Raw genomic sequence first — 18,879 nt, forward strand, 5'->3', positions numbered from 1 at the left:
TGGGAAATATTTTTGTGGTTTTTATTTTGCAGAAGATGCTGAATCGAGTAATATTATACTAGATAAGGTAAAAATCTGAATTACAAGAAGGTGTGCCGGAAAACTTTGCTACCGATTATAAGTTGCGAGAGATTTCAAGGCTGTTTTTACATCCAGGGAGAAGAGACTACAAGGATCAAAAATAATTTGTTGTGATGATGCTTCCTGAGGTATTGTTGAGGTACGCTTCCCTTAGAGGATTAGAGGACGGATGGACCTGATCTTTCTCTAAATGAAAGTTAAACTGAACCCAATGATAAGCTGCATATGGTACTTGATCTTAATTTTCTACGTTAACAGTGGTAACTGCATTATCTAGACAACTTCAGGAGTATCATAGTTTTCTACTTTCACTGCGTATGGGTGCTTGATCTTAGTTGACTACTTTCATTGCGTATGAGGTCCTTGCTAGAAATATTTAGGAGGAGCTTAGGTTTTTTTTTTTTTTTTTTTGGTAGATTTATCATTCTCAATTCATTCACATTTCTCACATTAGTTTCAACTCATTCTGTGGTTGGTCTTGGCACCAGGTTAGGTTTCACCGTTGAGTGTTAACTGATTAACAAGACTTCATGGATACTTTCATTTAAAAGGTTTTTTTTCGTCTTTCATGCCGATAACATGTCGAAGGGTTTTGTGTTAGATGAATACGACGGAAACACTCAATAGAATGATTGAATTAAAACCGGACAGTATCTCTTATTTGTGAATTTGAGAATTAATTAATTATATTTCCATTTATGTTCTGGCTCCTTGCTTATTTGTACTTGCTCCTTGTTTCTTTGTTGACCAGGTTCAAATGTTGTATTTCGGAATACAACAGAAAACAGAAACAGAAAAACAAAGCCAGGATTGTTTAGTTTGATGGAAAGTGTAATGAGTAAATTCAAATATGTGAAGTAGCTACATACACGGTGGATTTTTTTTTTTTTTAAGCACTGTATTATTTATTTAGTTGAGTCTATTTATATTTTCCCTTTTCAAACTATTTACTTTCTGGATTAGGATTCAATAATTGTGCTAATCGATTTTACAACGATGTACATATGTATTATGATCGGTGCTAATTGGAGCTTGGGTATGATTTTAAAAAGCCTTTTTGCCTCGATGTAATTTTATGAATATATATATATATATATATTTTTTTTTGATACTCTAATTCTATGAATATTGATACTGCTATGGACTACGTTTTATAGTAAATTAAACGTTAATTTGAGTCCACCTATAGATTTGTGAAATTTTTATAATGAGGTAATTTGGTTACGGATGTGTGCGTGGATTATATTTGTTCTTCAGTGTTTGTTAAACACTGTATTCGACATCTATCGAGGATTTTTTTTTCTTTTATTTGATGGACACATCCATCGAGGGATTTTTTTTTCCTTTTATTTGATGGACACATCCATCGAGGATTTGAGTAATGCAAGTATGTCTACTCTGAGAAGAATATTCTTGGCTCGTGCAAAGCACGGGCTCAACACTAGTTAGAATAAAGAAACAATCCCCTAAAATAGAATTGTTAAACCAGGTAATCTAATGCCCACTTTTATGGAGAAAGGAGATGGCGTTCTTCGCATCACTTCTAAAGCAAATTTTGCCTATCCTCTTGCTTTAACCCATTTTGTGTCTAAAACGTTCGGCAAACCATGCGAGTAACTAGTACCTTAGTAAGGCCCTGCTGTGGTGACAGTGAAAATCTAACACCATGGTGTTGGTGTTGGTGTTGGTGGTGAGGTGTTAGCCGGATGACGGTAATCCTCCAGGAAGGTACAAGTGGAACCAAGAAAAATAGGATCATGTGTAAACAGAGTGGGACGCCAAAAAGAAAAAAAAAGACTCCGACTTAGAAGTTCAAACACAACCTGTTCTTGTAGATGGATGGTAGATACACTGGTACCCTGAGAAAACTTTTCGCAAAAAAGGATAACAACATGGATAGAAGAAAAAGAGATTATATTTCCCTCAGTATCACAACAAATCACATATCGAAGTGGAAAAAGAAGAGATGAAGTAGAAAACTGTTCATCTTCTTGAATCAACGGGAACCATAATATTTTCATTCTGCATTCACAAATTTTGAAGGAAGAAAATGGATCAGTTTCAGACAGACTAACCTTTACATTCATTCTTCCTCATTCAAAATGATTTTGTAAGACAATGCCAGTACAAATAGGGATCTTTATTGTCATTGCTAGTCATTCTCACTCGTATGTCGGCTGCCATCAGTGCTTTTGGATGATACCTGCTTCTTACCTTTTTTGCTCCTGGCTTTCTTTGCCTTCATCCTGTTCTTTTTTTCATTTGCATCAACCCAGGTGTAATCAGATGGTATTTGGAAAGGATCGACCTCTTCCTTATATGAACGCACTTCACTATCACTTGAATTACCTGCCCGACCCCCTCTCATCCATGAAATCCATGATGTTGATGGCCCCTCTGATTCCTTGCCTCTGGCATCTTGGAAATGTGTTGGGCTGGAAAGTGGAGTGGAGAACTCTTCACTAGGCTGAAGCTCTTCAAATTTTGTAAATGTGACAATTACACGAATAGTCGGAACGATAGGAATAGCTATCTGAAATTACCCCACATAAATAGAGAAAAAACATTATTACAACAGCATATGGGAACTGTACAGCAAAAGGTTGATTTGGACATGCAATTCACAACCAAGAAGAAAAAAGCTAGTTAGGTTATAGTCTATAATAATATTCACAAAAAAAGAGAGATTTGCTAAAAGAGAAAATCATGTCAAGAATCAGAATTCAGCAGGACAAGCAACTAACCAAAATGGAAACAACAAGAGAACCTTTGAAAATTCTTTTACTGCAACTCAAAGCTAATGACGCCATTGAGAAAATATAAATCTCTTATACAGTCTTTAACAATTCAAATGGTGTGTCTTAGAGGCCTTGGCCATTTTTGACCCTTCCTCACTATATAAATGTATGTGTGCAGAAAACATAGAGAACTGATTAAAAGAAAATACTATAAGTTTTTTAAGAAGCTACGGCATCATATATATGTATATCATATACCCGCGTGTTCACCGTATATTTTGAACCCTGTAGTGTCCAGACGTTCTCTATCAAGTCAATCTTGATAGAATCAGGATCCAAGCCACGTATGAGTTGTTTACTTAGCTGAAGTGGTGAAGCTACATGATAATATTCCCTTTACCAGCACATTTCATAATATAAATCAAATTTCTTGGAAAGCTATGCCTTTATGCGCAACATAACGGATACAAAAACATACTGTGCAAAACTGCACATACTTGCCTAAGAGCCTTATGATTACAAACAATCATCTGATGTTAATTTAGTTTATGGCACTAGTGACGAGACAGCAACAGACAATATTTGATGAGAGAGCAACAGACAATATTTCTGAGATTAAAAAACTTATATCTTTCTTACTACATTATCTGAGAATCATTTATCATGTAGAGCCAAGGAGCAACTGGCTTGGGGGTTGATGGTTAAGGTTAAGGAGCTAGAGGTCTTTGGATCAACTCCCACATAACGTAGAGATTTGACAACTTTACAACTACTTGTAGCTTTCCAATTAAAATCCTTCTATTTTTGGTTCAGTGCTTCGGATATCGATGGTTCTATTTGCGAAATGCTATAAGTACTACTGGCATATTTCAACAGTAAAGCATGACAATCACACTCGGTGTAAGAAGAATTCACATACATAGATCACTAGTTGTTGCATAAAAAAGATCTGATTACCTTGACAGGAAACGTGCCATTAGGCAGTTTGGTAGTCAATAGCTCCCTGAGTCTCCTAACAGCCTTAACCTTGTTTGCCAAGATGTCAAGTAATGGCAAGAGCTCTTCTGTTTTTAAAGGGAAGTCAGGTGTCAACCATAAAACTGGTCTCAATCCCTTTTTATACTCACTTTCAAGCTTAGACTCGCCTGTGGTTCCTTTCTTTATCTTCTTCTTACTGTTTTTCTCTTTTGCCTTTTTAGCTTCCCCTAAATCATCTCTGGTAGTTGGAATTTCAGAAGTTGACCTGCGATAATCAACTGTTCTCTGGCTGCCATCCTCGACGGCCAGATTCGAAAAATTCTTTAGAGGTTTTGATTCTTCAAGATCATTCCCACCATTCCTTGAATCCCTTTTCCCCCATCCGAACCAACTCTTCCTTCCCTTTACAACCCCATTAGTTTGAGTGTCACCACTAGAACATCCCACACCATTGTCTAGGCTTTCAAAAGAACCAGGCTCTTCATCTTCACGAAAACTATCTGAGCTGCCCATCCTCAGAGCTGAATCCAATTGACTCATTTCCTCAGCGGTTAATACATCACCGTAATCCTCATCATTGTCTCCGCCACTAACCATCCTCTCCTCACTCTCAGATGCAAAGAGTTCTTCATCAGTCATTGCACCCGGAACCCTCCTTGATTTCACACTAACCATCACGTTGAGCATATCATAAACCTTCCCTTTCCAACTTCCAACCATCTCAGTTCTCTCCTGCCGCCGCCAATTTAAATGGGGTATAAGCTCAGCCTGTGTTACATCAATCCCAGGCCTGTACATATTAGTCTGAGACATCAAAGCTACCTCATGCGCAACCTCAGCTTCTGTTGGCTGAGCCCCAGCTCCCTCTAGAGCATTTGTGATCTCTTTCTCCTTGTGAGCAAGGACTAACAAAGAACCAGGAGGTAAAGCCATATTGCCATCATCTGAACTGTAACCCTCTCCAAGAAAGAGAAATGTCTGGTCGGACCGTTGGATGCGGAACCCATCAAATCCTGCAAGAGTCATATCAGCCCGTAGATTGGAACCACGCTTCCAAATTCTGTAGGTATCTGATGGGGCAATTCGACCAATAAAAGGAATGACAGAACTCTCAAAATGGAAAGTTATCTCCATGTAGAAATCACGGATCCGTCCTGCAGAAGCTACAATTCGTGGGAGACGACGACACCATTTTTCCCATGCAAGGGGCTGATAATGCCGTGCAATGGTCGTTGCAATCCCATCTTCTCTCGTGCAAACAGCTTCTTGAAGAGCACTCCAACCATTCTCATTTTGAAGACTCCAATCAGCACCAGAAGCCATTAGTATCTCCGCCGAGATAGGATCACGTAGACGGACAGCAAGGTGTAGTGGGGTTTCACGACCAGGGACATCACGACGATCAATAGAAGCTGAAATAGCATCTGCTTGAGTCTCAGCTGCAATAGAATCAGCTTCTGTAGTGATTTCCCCAGACTTGGGAAGGCGAGGAAGAGCAGAAATAATACGTCTTAAAGAAGCATAGTCACGGCGTACCACTGCCAAGTGAATTGGGCTGTGGATATAATTGGTAAAGTCCTCCATGAAAGTATAATTCTCTTTCTCCCTCTTTCTAAGTTAGGGTTTGTTTCATTTCTGTTTAAATTGCCCAATCTCCTTAAATCCTTCCTAAAAAAACCAATTTCCAACTAAGCCTAGATCCTCTCCATTACTAGATTTCAGGTACCTTACAAAACCTGAAATCTAAAATCAATTTCTCCCAATTATCTTGACCAAGTTCAAAAATCTTAAAAATTGAAACTACTTGCAAAATCACTTGAAACAACTATACAAATCTTGCAACTAATCTAGTTGTACAAATCTATAAGATAAGATCTCAATATAACGAGAAATCTTTACAGAAATCTACAGCTAATGTAAACCCTAAATTGAAAACCTGAGGGAGAACTAAAGAGAAGAGACTAACCTGTAGATAGATCTATCTTCTGCTTCAGTAAAATTCTTCATGAGTTGTTGCTTTCTCGAAATCATTGTTTATCGATATAGATAACTAGGTTTTAAGTGAATCGGGATCGGTTCTTTGCTTTTCGATCTCCTCTGCTTGCTGCATTGAATGAAAAAAAGCAACAATAAAAAAACGGAAAAAGAAAATGATCCGGGTTCGATCCCGAAACCAAGTCTCTACCGCTTTTCTCCTCTATTTTTCTTTAAATTACTACACGTAAAATTCGTCTTCATCTGCGAATTTTTGTTGGACATGATTTTGGCAGCCTCGGAGCTGGTCCCCCATCGCCTGCACGAAACCCATCGTAACCGCAGACCGAACTGATAACCGCAACAACTGCAACGTAACGGACCGAATCGATAATTCAACGGTTGGTCATGGTTTCAGTTTTGATAACCGTTAGATTTTCGGTTCGGTCTACGGTTTCACCTATAACCGCATCCTAACCGAACCGATTAACCGATTAATAAGGGCCCTTGATTTATCTCTATTATAATCAATCCTAACCGTCTGAATTCGAGTAACCCTAGAGTATATAAACTAGAAACCCTAAACTCTGAAGCAGTTTCTTCATTTCATTTCCTCTTTGAGACTTGGTCTCTCCACTCCAGTACCTAGTCGCCTCCATCATCGATTCACTACCACCATCAAGATTCAAGACTCAAGAGCTGAAGAGCACCACCACCTCTATGATCTAGTAACTAGTAAGTGATTTCTCCTCATCTCCTTGATTTGGTTTTCTTATTTTTAGGATTTCTTTTGATTATTTCGATTTAGGGTTATAATTATCTCTTTTTTGTTTTTTGTTTTTATGTCCTCAGACCTTGAGGAGCAGGAGCAGCAGTTGGAGTTCTTCATTAAAAGATAGGGATTTTTTCTAGAGAGCTCAAACATGTAACTACTACTTTCATTTCAATTGAGTTCAATCTTCTGTTTGTTTGAGGTTTTGAACAAAGATTTGCTGAATATGAAATTGAGTAGAACCAAGGAGCAACTGGCTTGGGGGTTGATGGTTAAGGTTAAGGAGCTAGAGGTCTTTGGATCAACTCCCACATAACGTAGAGATTTGACAACTTTACAACTACTTGTAGCTTTCCAATTAAAATCCTTCTATTTTTGGTTCAGTGCTTCGGATATCGATGGTTCTATTTGCGAAATGCTATAAGTACTACTGGCATATTTCAACAGTAAAGCATGACAATCACACTCAGTGTAAGAAGAATTCACATACATAGATCACTAGTTGTTGCATAAAAAAGATCTGATTACCTTGACAGGAAACGTGCCATTAGGCAGTTTGGTAGTCAATAGCTCCCTGAGTCTCCTAACAGCCTTAACCTTGTTTTCCAAGATGTCAAGTAATGGCAAGAGCTCTTCTGTTTTTAAAGGGAAGTCAGGTGTCAACCATAAAACTGGTCTCAAGCCCTTTTTATACTCACTTTCAAGCTTAGACTCGTCTGTGGTTCCTTTCTTTATCTTCTTCTTATTGTTTTTCTATTTTGCCTTTTTAGCTTCCCCTAAATCATCTCTGGTAGTTGGAATTTCAGAAGTTGACCTGCGATAATCAACTGTTCTCTGGCTGCCATCCTCGACGGCCAGATTCGAAAACTTCTTTAGAGGTTTTGATCCTTCAAGATCATTCCCACCATTCCTTGAATCCCTTTTCCCCCATCCGAACCAACTCTTTCTTCCCTTTACAACCCCATTAGTTTGAGTGTTACCACTAGAACATCAAACACCATTGTCTAGGCTTTCAAAAGAACCAGGCTCTTCATTTTTTCGAAAACTATCTGAGCTTCCCATCCTCAGAGATGAATCCAATTGACTCATTTCCTCAGCGGTTAATACATCACCGTAATCCTCATCATTGTCCCCGCTACTAACCATCCTCTCCTCACTCTCAGATGCAAAGAGTTCTTCATCAGTCATTACACCCGGAACCCTCCTTGATTTCACACTAACCATCACGTTGAGCATATCATAAACCTTCCCTTTCCAACTTCCAACCATCTCATTTCTCTCATGACGCCGCCAATTTAAATGGGGTATAAGCTCAGCCTGTGTTACATCAATCCCAGGCCTGTACATATTAGTCTGAGACATCAAAGCTACCTCATGCGCAACCTCGGCTTCTGTTGGCTGAGCCCCAGCTCCCTCTAGAGCATTTGTGATCTCTTTCTCCTTGTGAGCAAGTACTAACAAAGAACCAGGAGGTAAAGCCATATTGCCATCATATGAACTGTAACCCTCTCCAAGAACAGAAATGTCTGGTCGGACCGTTGGATGTGGAACCCATCAAATCCTGCAAGAGTCATATCAGCCCGTAGATTGGAACCACGCTTCAGAATTCTGTAGGTATCTGATGGGGCAATTCGACCAATAAAAGGAATGACATAACTCTCAAAATGGAAAGTTATCTCCATGTAGAAATCACGGATCCGTCCTGCAGAAGCTACAATTCGTGGGAGACGACGACACCATTTTTCCCATGCAAGTGGCTGATAATGTCGTGCAATGGTCGTTGCAATCCCATCTTCTCTCGTGCAAACAGCTTCTTGAAGAGCACTCCAACCGTTCTCATTTTGAAGACTCCAATCAACACCAGAAGCCATTAGTATCTCCGCCGAGATAGTATCACGTAGACGGACAACAAGGTTTAGTGGGGTTTCACGACCAGGGACATCACGACGATCAATAGAAGCTGAAATAGCATCTGCTTGAGTCTCAGCTGCAACAGAATCAACTTCTGTAGTGATTTCCCCAGACTTGGGAAGGCGAGGAAGAGCAGAAATAATACGTCTTAAAGAAGCATAGTCACGGCGTACCACTGCCAAGTGAATTTGGTTGTGGATATAATTGGTAAAGTCCTCCATGAAAGTATAATTCTCTTTCTCCCTCTTTCTAAGTTAGGGTTTGTTTCATTTCTGTTTAAATTGCCCAATCTCCTTAAATCCTTCCTAAAAAAACCAATTTCCAACTAAGCCTAGATCCTCTCCATTGCTAGATTCCAGGTACCTTACAAAACCTGAAATCTAAAATCAATTTCTCCCAATTATCTTGACCAAGTTCAAAAATCTTAAAAATTGAAACTACTTGCAAAATCACTTGAAACAACTATACAAATCTTGCAACTAATCTAGTTGTACAAATCTATAAGATAAGATCTCAATATAACGAGAAATCTTTACAGAAATCTACAGCTAATGTAAACCCTAAATTGAAAACCTGAGGGAGAACTAATGAGAAGAGACTAACCTGTAGATAGATCTATCTTCTGCTTCAGTAAAATTCTTCATGAGTTGTTGCTTTCTCGAAATCATTGTTTATCGATATAGATAACTAGGTTTTAAGTGAATCGGGATCGGTTCTTGATATTTTTCGATTCTCTCTGCTTTGCATTAATGGTGAAGAAACAACAATAAAAAAACGGAAAAAGAAAATGATCCGGGTTCGATCCCGAAACCAAGTCTCTACCGATTTTCTATTCTATTTTTCTTTAAATTACTACACGTTAAATTCGTCTTCGTCTGCGAATTTTTGTTGGACATGATTTTGGCAGCCTCGGAGCTGGTCCCCCATCGCCTGCACGAAACCCACCATAACCGCAGACCGAACTGATAACCGCAACAACCGAACCGTAACGGACCGAATCGATAATCCAACGGTTGGTCACGGTTTCAGTTTTGATAACCGTTAGATCTTCGGTTCGGCTTACGGTTTCACCTATAACCGCATCCTAACCGAACCGATTAACCGATTAATAAGGAATCTTGATTTATCTCTATTATAATCAATCCTAACCGTCTGAATTCGAGTAACCCTATAGTATATAAACTAGAAACCCTAAACTCTGAAGCAGTTTCTTCATTTCATTTCCTCTTTGAGACTTGGTCTCTCCACTCCAGTACCTAGTCGCCTCCATCATCGATTCACTACCACCATCAAGATTCAAGACTCAAGAGCTGAAGAGCACCACCACCTCTATGATCTAGTAACTAGTAAGTGATTTCTCCTCATCTCCTTGATTTGGTTTTCTTATTTTTAGGATTTCTTTTGATTATTTCGATTTAGGGTTATAATTATCTCTTTTTTGTTTTTTGTTTTTATGTCCTCAGACCTTGAGGAGCAGGAGCAGCAGTTGGAGTTCTTCATTAAAAGATAGGGATTTTTTCTAGAGAGCTCAAACATGTAACTACTACTTTCATTTCAATTGAGTTCAATCTTCTGTTTGTTTGAGGTTTTGAACAAAGATTTGCTGATTATGAAATTGAGTAGAACCAAGGAGCAACTGGCTTGGGGGTTGATGGTTAAGGTTAAGGAGCTAGAGGTCTTTGGATCAACTCCCACATAACGTAGAGATTTGACAACTTTACAACTACTTGTAGCTTTCCAATTAAAATCCTTCTATTTTTGGTTCAGTGCTTCGGATATCGATGGTTCTATTTGCGAAATGCTATAAGTACTACTGGCATATTTCAACAGTAAAGCATGACAATCACACTCAGTGTAAGAAGAATTCACATACATAGATCACTAGTTGTTGCATAAAAAAGATCTGATTACCTTGACAGGAAACGTGCCATTAGGCAGTTTGGTAGTCAATAGCTCCCTGAGTCTCCTAACAGCCTTAACCTTGTTTTCCAAGATGTCAAGTAATGGCAAGAGCTCTTCTGTTTTTAAAGGGAAGTCAGGTGTCAACCATAAAACTGGTCTCAAGCCCTTTTTATACTCACTTTCAAGCTTAGACTCGTCTGTGGTTCCTTTCTTTATCTTCTTCTTATTGTTTTTCTATTTTGCCTTTTTAGCTTCCCCTAAATCATCTCTGGTAGTTGGAATTTCAGAAGTTGACCTGCGATAATCAACTGTTCTCTGGCTGCCATCCTCGACGGCCAGATGCGAAAACTTCTTTAGAGGTTTTGATTCTTCAAGATCATTCCCACCATTCCTTGAATCCCTTTTCCCCCATCCGAACCAACTCTTTCTTCCCTTTACAACCCCATTAGTTTGAGTGTTACCACTAGAACATCAAACACCATTGTCTAGGCTTTCAAAAGAACCAGGCTCTTCTTTTTTCGAAAACTATCTGAGCTTCCCATCCTCAGAGATGAATCCAATTGACTCATTTCCTCAGCGGTTAATACATCACCGTAATCCTCATCATTGTCCCCGCTACTAACCATCCTCTCCTCACTCTCAGATGCAAAGAGTTCTTCATCAGTCATTACACCCGGAACCCTCCTTGATTTCACACTAACCATCACGTTGAGCATATCATAAACCTTCCCTTTCCAACTTCCAACCATCTCATTTCTCTCATGACGCCGCCAATTTAAATGGGGTATAAGCTCAGCCTGTGTTACATCAATCCCAGGCCTGTACATATTAGTCTGAGACATCAAAGCTACCTCATGCGCAACCTCGGCTTCTGTTGGCTGAGCCCCAGCTCCCTCTAGAGCATTTGTGATCTCTTTCTCCTTGTGAGCAAGTACTAACAAAGAACCAGGAGGTAAAGCCATATTGCCATCATATGAACTGTAACCCTCTCCAAGAAACAGAAATGTCTGGTCGGACCGTTGGATGTGGAACCCATCAAATCCTGCAAGAGTCATATCAGCCCGTAGATTGGAACCACGCTTCAGAATTCTGTAGGTATCTGATGGGGCAATTCGACCAATAAAAGGAATGACATAACTCTCAAAATGGAAAGTTATCTCCATGTAGAAATCACGGATCCGTCCTGCAGAAGCTACAATTCGTGGGAGACGACGACACCATTTTTCCCATGCAAGTGGCTGATAATGTCGTGCAATGGTCGTTGCAATCCCATCTTCTCTCGTGCAAACAGCTTCTTGAAGAGCACTCCAACCGTTCTCATTTTGAAGACTCCAATCAACACCAGAAGCCATTAGTATCTCCGCCGAGATAGTATCACGTAGACGGACAACAAGGTTTAGTGGGGTTTCACGACCAGGGACATCACGACGATCAATAGAAGCTGAAATAGCATCTACTTGAGTCTCAGCTGCAACAGAATCAACTTCTGTAGTGATTTCCCCAGACTTGGGAAGGCGAGGAAGAGCAGAAATAATACGTCTTAAAGAAGCATAGTCACGGCGTACCACTGCCAAGTGAATTTGGTTGTGGATATAATTGGTAAAGTCCTCCATGAAAGTATAATTCTCTTTCTCCCTCTTTCTAAGTTAGGGTTTGTTTCATTTCTGTTTAAATTGCCCAATCTCCTTAAATCCTTCCTAAAAAAACCAATTTCCAACTAAGCCTAGATCCTCTCCATTGCTAGATTCCAGGTACCTTACAAAACCTGAAATCTAAAATCAATTTCTCCCAATTATCTTGACCAAGTTCAAAAATCTTAAAAATTGAAACTACTTGCAAAATCACTTGAAACAACTATACAAATCTTGCAACTAATCTAGTTGTACAAATCTATAAGATAAGATCTCAATATAACGAGAAATCTTTACAGAAATCTACAGCTAATGTAAACCCTAAATTGAAAACCTGAGGGAGAACTAAAGAGAAGAGACTAACCTGTAGATAGATCTATCTTCTGCTTCAGTAAAATTCTTCATGAGTTGTTGCTTTCTCGAAATCATTGTTTATCGATATAGATAACTAGGTTTTAAGTGAATCGGGATCGGTTCTTGATATTTTTCGATTCTCTCTGCTTTGCATTAATGGTGAAGAAACAACAATAAAAAAACGGAAAAAGAAAATGATCCGGGTTCGATCCCGAAACCAAGTCTCTACCGATTTTCTCTTCTATTTTTCTTTAAATTACTACACGTTAAATTCGTCTTCGTCTGCGAATTTTTGTTGGACATGATTTTGGCAGCCTCGGAGCTGGTCCCCCATCGCCTGCACGAAACCCACCATAACCGCAACAACCGAACCGTAACGGACCGAATCGATAATCCAACGGTTGGTCACGGTTTCAGTTTTGATAACCGTTAGATCTTCGGTTCGGCTTACGGTTTCACCTATAACCGCATCCTAACCGAACCGATTAACCGATTAATAAGGAATCTTGATTTATCTCTATTATAATCAATCCTAACCGTCTGAATTCGAGTAACCCTATAGTATATAAACTAGAAACCCTAAACTCTGAAGCAGTTTCTTCATTTCATTTCCTCTTTGAGACTTGGTCTCTCCACTCCAGTACCTAGTCGCCTCCATCATCGATTCACTACCACCATCAAGATTCAAGACTCAAGAGCTGAAGAGCACCACCACCTCTATGATCTAGTAACTAGTAAGTTATTTCTCCTCATCTCCTTGATTTGGTTTTCTTATTTTTAGGATTTCTTTTGATTATTTCGATTTAGGGTTATAATTATCTCTCTTTTGTTTTTTGTTTTTATGTCCTCAGACCTTAAGGAGCAGGAGCAGCAGTTGGAGTTCTTCATTAAAAGATAGGGAGTTTTTCTAGAGAGCTCAAACAGGTAACTACTACTTTCATTTCAATTGAGTTCAATCTTCTGTTTGTTTGAGGTTTTGAACAAAGATTTGTTGATTATGAAATTGAGTAAAAGGGTTTGTTGATGTAAAATTTTTGACAAAGATTTGTTGATTATCTTCTGTTTGTTTGAGGTTTTGAACAAAGATTTGTTGGTTATGAAATTAAGTAAAACGGTTTGTTGATCTGTGACTTTTAATGGGTGTTGATTGTTTTAGTCATGTTTAGTTCAGGCTAATAGTACCAAGTATAAGGTACTATCACTTGTGGCGAAGGATATTTTGGCCATACCAGTGTCCTCAGTTGCTTCAAAATCTGCATTCAGTACCGGAAAGCGCATTCTTACTCCATGGAGAAGCTCGTTATCTGCCAGGACAGTTGAAACACTTCTCTGTACGCAAAGCTGGTTGCAGAAACCTATCTCCCTTGATTTCATATGTGACTATGTACCAGATGACGATGCCAGCACTGAAAATGGTAATGGAATCTCTTCTCTTCTTTTTTGACTTAAAATTTGAATAGATGTAGTAACTAAATGTGGCTGATACACTTAGCATGATGAATGTCATGATCTAGTATTGCTTATAAATGATATTTTTCCCAGTTGAAACTGTAGCCTTTGCCATAATCATCAAACTGAAACTGCAACTTTCATTTTTTATATTGCAATTCCATGTTAACATTCCACTAGTCATTCTCTTATCTTATTTGTTGCTTTTCTTCTTGGCATTCTTGTTGCAGACATTTTGGGAAAATATGAAGATTAAGGGGATGGTTTGCTTGAGAAGTGAATGGACTGCAGTCTTTTACTGCTCTGCTACTTGAGAAATGAAGATTCAGGGGATGACTGACTGCAATCTTTTACTGGCAACTCTTCATGCTACTTGCTTTTTAAGTTTGGTTATCTACTTGTTAAGAAATCAGCTCTGTTAACTTTGCCTATCTTTAGACTTAGGTTAATCTTTAGACTTTGGTTACCTTGTCTTTGAACTTCAACTCAGTTTTTAATCTTTAGACTTTGGTTTATCTTATTAAGACTTAAGTATGGATTCTATGGAATGTATCAGTTTATTAAGAATTTCAGGATTTCAGGATTTCAGAATGTATATGTACAGGTGCAGGTATAGGTACAATAACCGAACCGAAAAATAACCGAATACTAAACAGTTCGACTGCGGTTTTAAATGTGCTAACCGCACATTACACGGTTAGGTCAACGGTTTTACCAATAACCGCATCAAACCGAACTGTATGCAGGCCTACCCATCCGTCCATATTCATGCGCAAAGGGTGTTTTTTTTTTCTTCTTCCCTCTTCCTTTCTCCTTTGTTTCTTTTTGTTTTTCACTTACAAGGTTAATTTATAAAAAGAAAATGTAATAAGGCTTAAGGCCCCCATTTTGAGAATCTACAAGTATCAGGTCCGTGACCCATTAAACCATTTTAAGTTACATTTAAGACTGTCATCTAGGATCGATAATCACTTTCCAGTGAGTTATCAACACTTTAAAGGTTAGATCAGAGAACCATTTTGACCCCCACCCACGATTCTTTACATCAATTATGATTTATTCAGCTTCTTTTGGTCTTTTATGCGCCATCACCTTTCAGTTTCTTTCGTTCCATAGTGTCCAACATATAACAAATATAATTAATGACTAGATTTTCCTTTCCTTCTTGAATTTCCAAGCCTTAAGCTATAAAGAAAGAAAACCTCCTTGCACCCATCAGGTGTTGTATCCTCTTATAAAATATGACCATATCTTGTGAGAGAGGTCACAATGCAACAACAGATGATTCACAAATTCTTGTTGAAGGTTACAGAGAGCACAACTGGTTTGCTGAATTTGACAGCCTCTTCTCAAAAGATTATCAATGGTGGGTATTTCATTTTGAGCTGCTTTCCACGATAAGAATTGAATCTTTGGGGACACAAATTGAATCCAGATGCAAGAGTGAGGAACTTCATTAATTATAACAGGGAGCTGCTCTATTAAGCATGTGTAACAAGCCCTTGCTGAGAAACCTCCAGTGCATAGAAGTTCACCTTCTTCTTCATCATATAGTGTAGGAGGAGTTCACAAAGCAGAAAATAATTCTATCGTCTGTGGCACTTCTTTCTATGCCATATTTCTTTTTCAGTAGGATGTTACAAACTCCATTTTCTATCATGTTTTTCAAAGAGAAAGTATTTTTGTGTAGACAATATGAAGATGCTAGGAAACTAACATTTTAAGGCTTGATCTCTAGTTAATTTTCCCACCAAAAACTTATTGTAGTGCCTTTGTTGATCTCCAAAGTAGTGATTTGTTCCATTATTTATTTTTGCTTTTGAATGTTTTTCCACATACCTCTTCCTTGAGGTTGGTTTGTGTCTTTAACCCATATAGAATCAGCATTGATGCTTGTCCCTTGCAAACCTTCAACACCATTTAGCTAGCATAGCTTTTTAGTGAGTTTTGGTTTCGATGCTAAACCACCCAAATTTTTTTGCTTACATGCTTTGTCCATGCCACCCAATTTATTTTCCTTTTATCAGCGGTCGATCCCCATAGAAAATTTCTCATGATTTGATTTAGTTTCTTATCTACACTTTATACCATTTGGAAAATGAACATGTAATATATAGGCAAATTAGCAAGAGAGGTTTTAAATTTTAATCAGCGTCACTCTTCTTGCTGTAGTGAAGCATTTTCTCTTCCATGAAGCAAATTTCTTTTGAAATTTTTCCACAATTGAATCCCATATCGCACTACATCTTGAGGTAGCACCCGCTGACATGCCCAGATATTCGAGAGCGAGTGATTATGCTTTGTATTTTAAAATCTTAGCAATTGCTTGGTGTTGATGGTGATTTTTAGCTTAGGGTTAAAATCATAAAACCTTGCATGTGATGTGATGTCACTCTGTAAGGAAGCAGAGCCATGAGTGTCAACCTCTTCACTGGCATATTTATTGAGCTGTTCAATATATATACATGAAATTTATCCAGACTGGCGCATGTAGCAACAATCCCATATGCTCTGTAAATTTCGACGCCTTGCTTATATTACTTATTAATATAAGACTCACTGAGTACCTTTCCTGTGTTATGTTCCCCGGCAGAACCCTTAATATCGGTATGGCATGACGGATTTGTGTTCACTCGCGGATAGCATGGATCTCCAAGTACCAGAGTTAAGACCCTTGCACAAAATACTCAGTCACAAAGCGCACTGCACTCTGTAAATAAAGAATTTTGTGCCAGCCCATAGAATTCAATCAATTTTGTGATAAAGTTAGGGTTTTTGCACCTCGAGACTATGCTTAAACAACTAAGCAATTTAATCCGCTGTGGATTAGTAGGAGCAGGGTCCTACCCAAAATCAGAATACAAAGAATAATGGAGCCGCGGGGTAGGAGCAGCAATAAAAGGGAGCGTGGCCACGCCATAGGCTAGCCAGCGCCGCTGGGCCATGCCCAATGCTACTCAACCGGCCATTATTCCTTTATCGACCAATTAGGTCGCATTAAACCTGCCACGCACACCAAAAGGGTGGCCGAGCCCGTGCTTGGACGGCCCCTTACTTTCAGTGACCAATCAGGTTGCTCTAAACCTGCCACAGCCTTAAAAGAGGTATAAATTGCGTCAAGAGGTCGCCATACTAAGTTGGCTTTCCAAAACCGTGCCAACATGCTAACGGCATGCCAAACATGCCAAAACAAGCATGCCAAGCGCACATGCCAAACGCGCCACTTACCACGACAACATGCCAAAACTTTCCAACCCACTCTCCGTGCGTGACCAGATTCACAATGGACTTCAATTTGGCTAGCCTAAACCCTAGGAGAGGCCATGATCTAGTGGCGGTGGAAGAAACCCTAATTTCCAATCATGGCGCAAAACTATGCCACCTCGGGCCCGCAACATGCCACAAGCCGTACATACTTAGGAAACCCTAAAAAAGGCGCCACACCTAGCCACCCGTGGAAATATTTGATCATGTGGCCGTTTCTACATGGTGGCCTGCCTATGGCTCCTCCGGCATGACTCTTGCATCGTTTGTATAAAATACCATGCCATGGCCTCCTACCGCATGCTACATGCCATATATGCTAATTAGGGTTTCGACATGCCAAACCCTAATTTAGGCAAAGTTGTTGCGCTAACCGAGCCAAACAATGTTCCACAGAACATGGGGATCAATGTGGCCATTGAAACTGATGTTGCCACACCACGTTTGAGTTTAACACTAACGTGCCAAAATTTCAGTGGTCATGGCTACGCCAGGCGCCACTTGCACCATCGTGCCGCTGGCATGCACAAACTATGCCAGCCATTCCACCGTGCCACTGGCATGCACGAACTATGCCATCCATGTCGCAATGCCGCTAGCATGCACTAAAGGCGCCATAGTGACACTATCAGGCACTAACAGAAGGTAGCCATAATCAACGTCTACCCTTCCTCATGAGATGCAATCTCTGCCATCCAAGTTTTCCACCGAACTGACAGACTTGTGGCAACTTTTAGGCGACCAGCCACCTAAGTCTAGTGGCCATGGCTACGCCAGGAGCCACTTTCACCATCGTGCCACTGGCATGCACAAACTATGCCAGCCATTCCACCGTGCCACTGGCATGCACGAATTATGCCAGCCATGCCGCAATGCCACTGGCATGCACTAAAGGCCCATTGTGCCGCTATCAGGCGCCAACAGAAGGTATTTATAATCAACGACTACCCTTCCTCATGAGATGCAATCTCAGCCATCCAAGTTCTCCACCAAGGTGGCAGGCTTGTGGCAAGTTTTGGGCGACCAACCGCCTAAATCTAGTGGCCATGAATAAGACCAACCCTTCTCCTTCACTTTGTGACCGAAGCAAGCCTGGAACGACCATTTCTTGGTTTAGGCCAGGATTGTACAGATTGATCTCTCGAATCAAAAGTACTCCCATGTAGTACATTTTTTAGGGTTTAGACTCGTTTCTCATCCGCATACACGAATTTTACCAAAACCAGCAAAAATCATTTTGACCCTCAAACAATTGGCGACCACAGTTGGAGATTAATCTCTCGGTTACAATATCAATTTCCAATCTCCAATTTTATTTTTCAACCCCATCTCAAGATGGTAGAAGCAAGCAATATGTTCGGGAATCAACAGCTCAGATACCAGTTATCACACGACAAGGAGTGACTAGGGACTTCTCGCGGTCAAGAAGGCGTTCCCCATAAAACTCGGACTTACGCATTGAGAATCCATTTTGTTGGGAGACCCTAAAAGCGAGTAAGTCTTGTTACGCAAAGTACATAACCTATTACTTCGAGTTTACCCATTGATAATAGAAACCGATAACCATGTTATTCCCAAACTTCATCCCATACTTCCCACTTTCGTACGACGATCATGGTTTTATGACTTTCCTGGAATATTTGTGCTACTCACCGTCATAATCAAAGTGACATCATAAAAAAAAATAGTATAGTGCATTCCAAAAATGATCCAAAAAACCTCGTAGGGAGCAATCATCTATCAATCCAAAAAACCAGAAAATCAAACCATGAACTAAGCGTTTCGTTTGCCTTTCAAAAAAAAAAAACCTAAGCAAAGGAAGTTC

The 18,879-nt window shown here is 39.6% G+C and overlaps 1 protein-coding gene and 2 pseudogenes across 2 annotated transcripts; all 3 read right to left on the reverse strand.

Annotated features, from left to right (window-relative positions):
* Positions 1-1,978: 1,978 nt before the first annotated feature.
* On the reverse strand, positions 1,979-5,867 carry LOC113349872. Of its 2 annotated transcripts, XM_026593908.1 has the most exons (3): positions 5,764-5,831; positions 3,777-5,540; positions 1,979-2,614 (listed from the first exon to the last, which is right to left on the reverse strand). In XM_026593908.1, exons 2-3 carry the CDS (start codon positions 5,379-5,381, stop codon positions 2,234-2,236), a joined length of 1,986 nt encoding a protein of 661 aa, XP_026449693.1. In that variant the 5' UTR covers positions 5,382-5,540; positions 5,764-5,831; the 3' UTR covers positions 1,979-2,233. The 2 variants fall into 2 exon arrangements, with proteins under 2 accessions (XP_026449693.1, XP_026449692.1); XM_026593907.1 differs by having other exon boundaries at positions 3,777-5,867.
* A 936-nt stretch (positions 5,868-6,803) lies between these two features.
* LOC113349874 lies at positions 6,804-8,795 on the reverse strand (annotated as a pseudogene).
* Positions 8,796-10,101: 1,306 nt separating this feature from the next.
* On the reverse strand, positions 10,102-12,562 carry LOC113349873 (annotated as a pseudogene).
* Between the last annotated feature and the right edge of the window lie 6,317 nt (positions 12,563-18,879).

Source organism: Papaver somniferum, chromosome 2 (genome assembly GCF_003573695.1).
Source record: "Papaver somniferum cultivar HN1 chromosome 2, ASM357369v1, whole genome shotgun sequence".
NCBI lineage: Eukaryota > Viridiplantae > Streptophyta > Magnoliopsida > Ranunculales > Papaveraceae > Papaver > Papaver somniferum.

Coding starts and splice junctions, on each gene's coding strand:
- LOC113349872 (XM_026593907.1), bottom strand. CDS start 5,381: ATGGAGGACTTTACCAATTATATCCACAGCCCAATTCACTTGGCAGTG. Junction 2,615..3,776: donor ATGGCACGTTTCCTGTCAAG/GTAATCAGATCT, acceptor GGGTAATTTCAG/ATAGCTATTCCTATCGTTCC.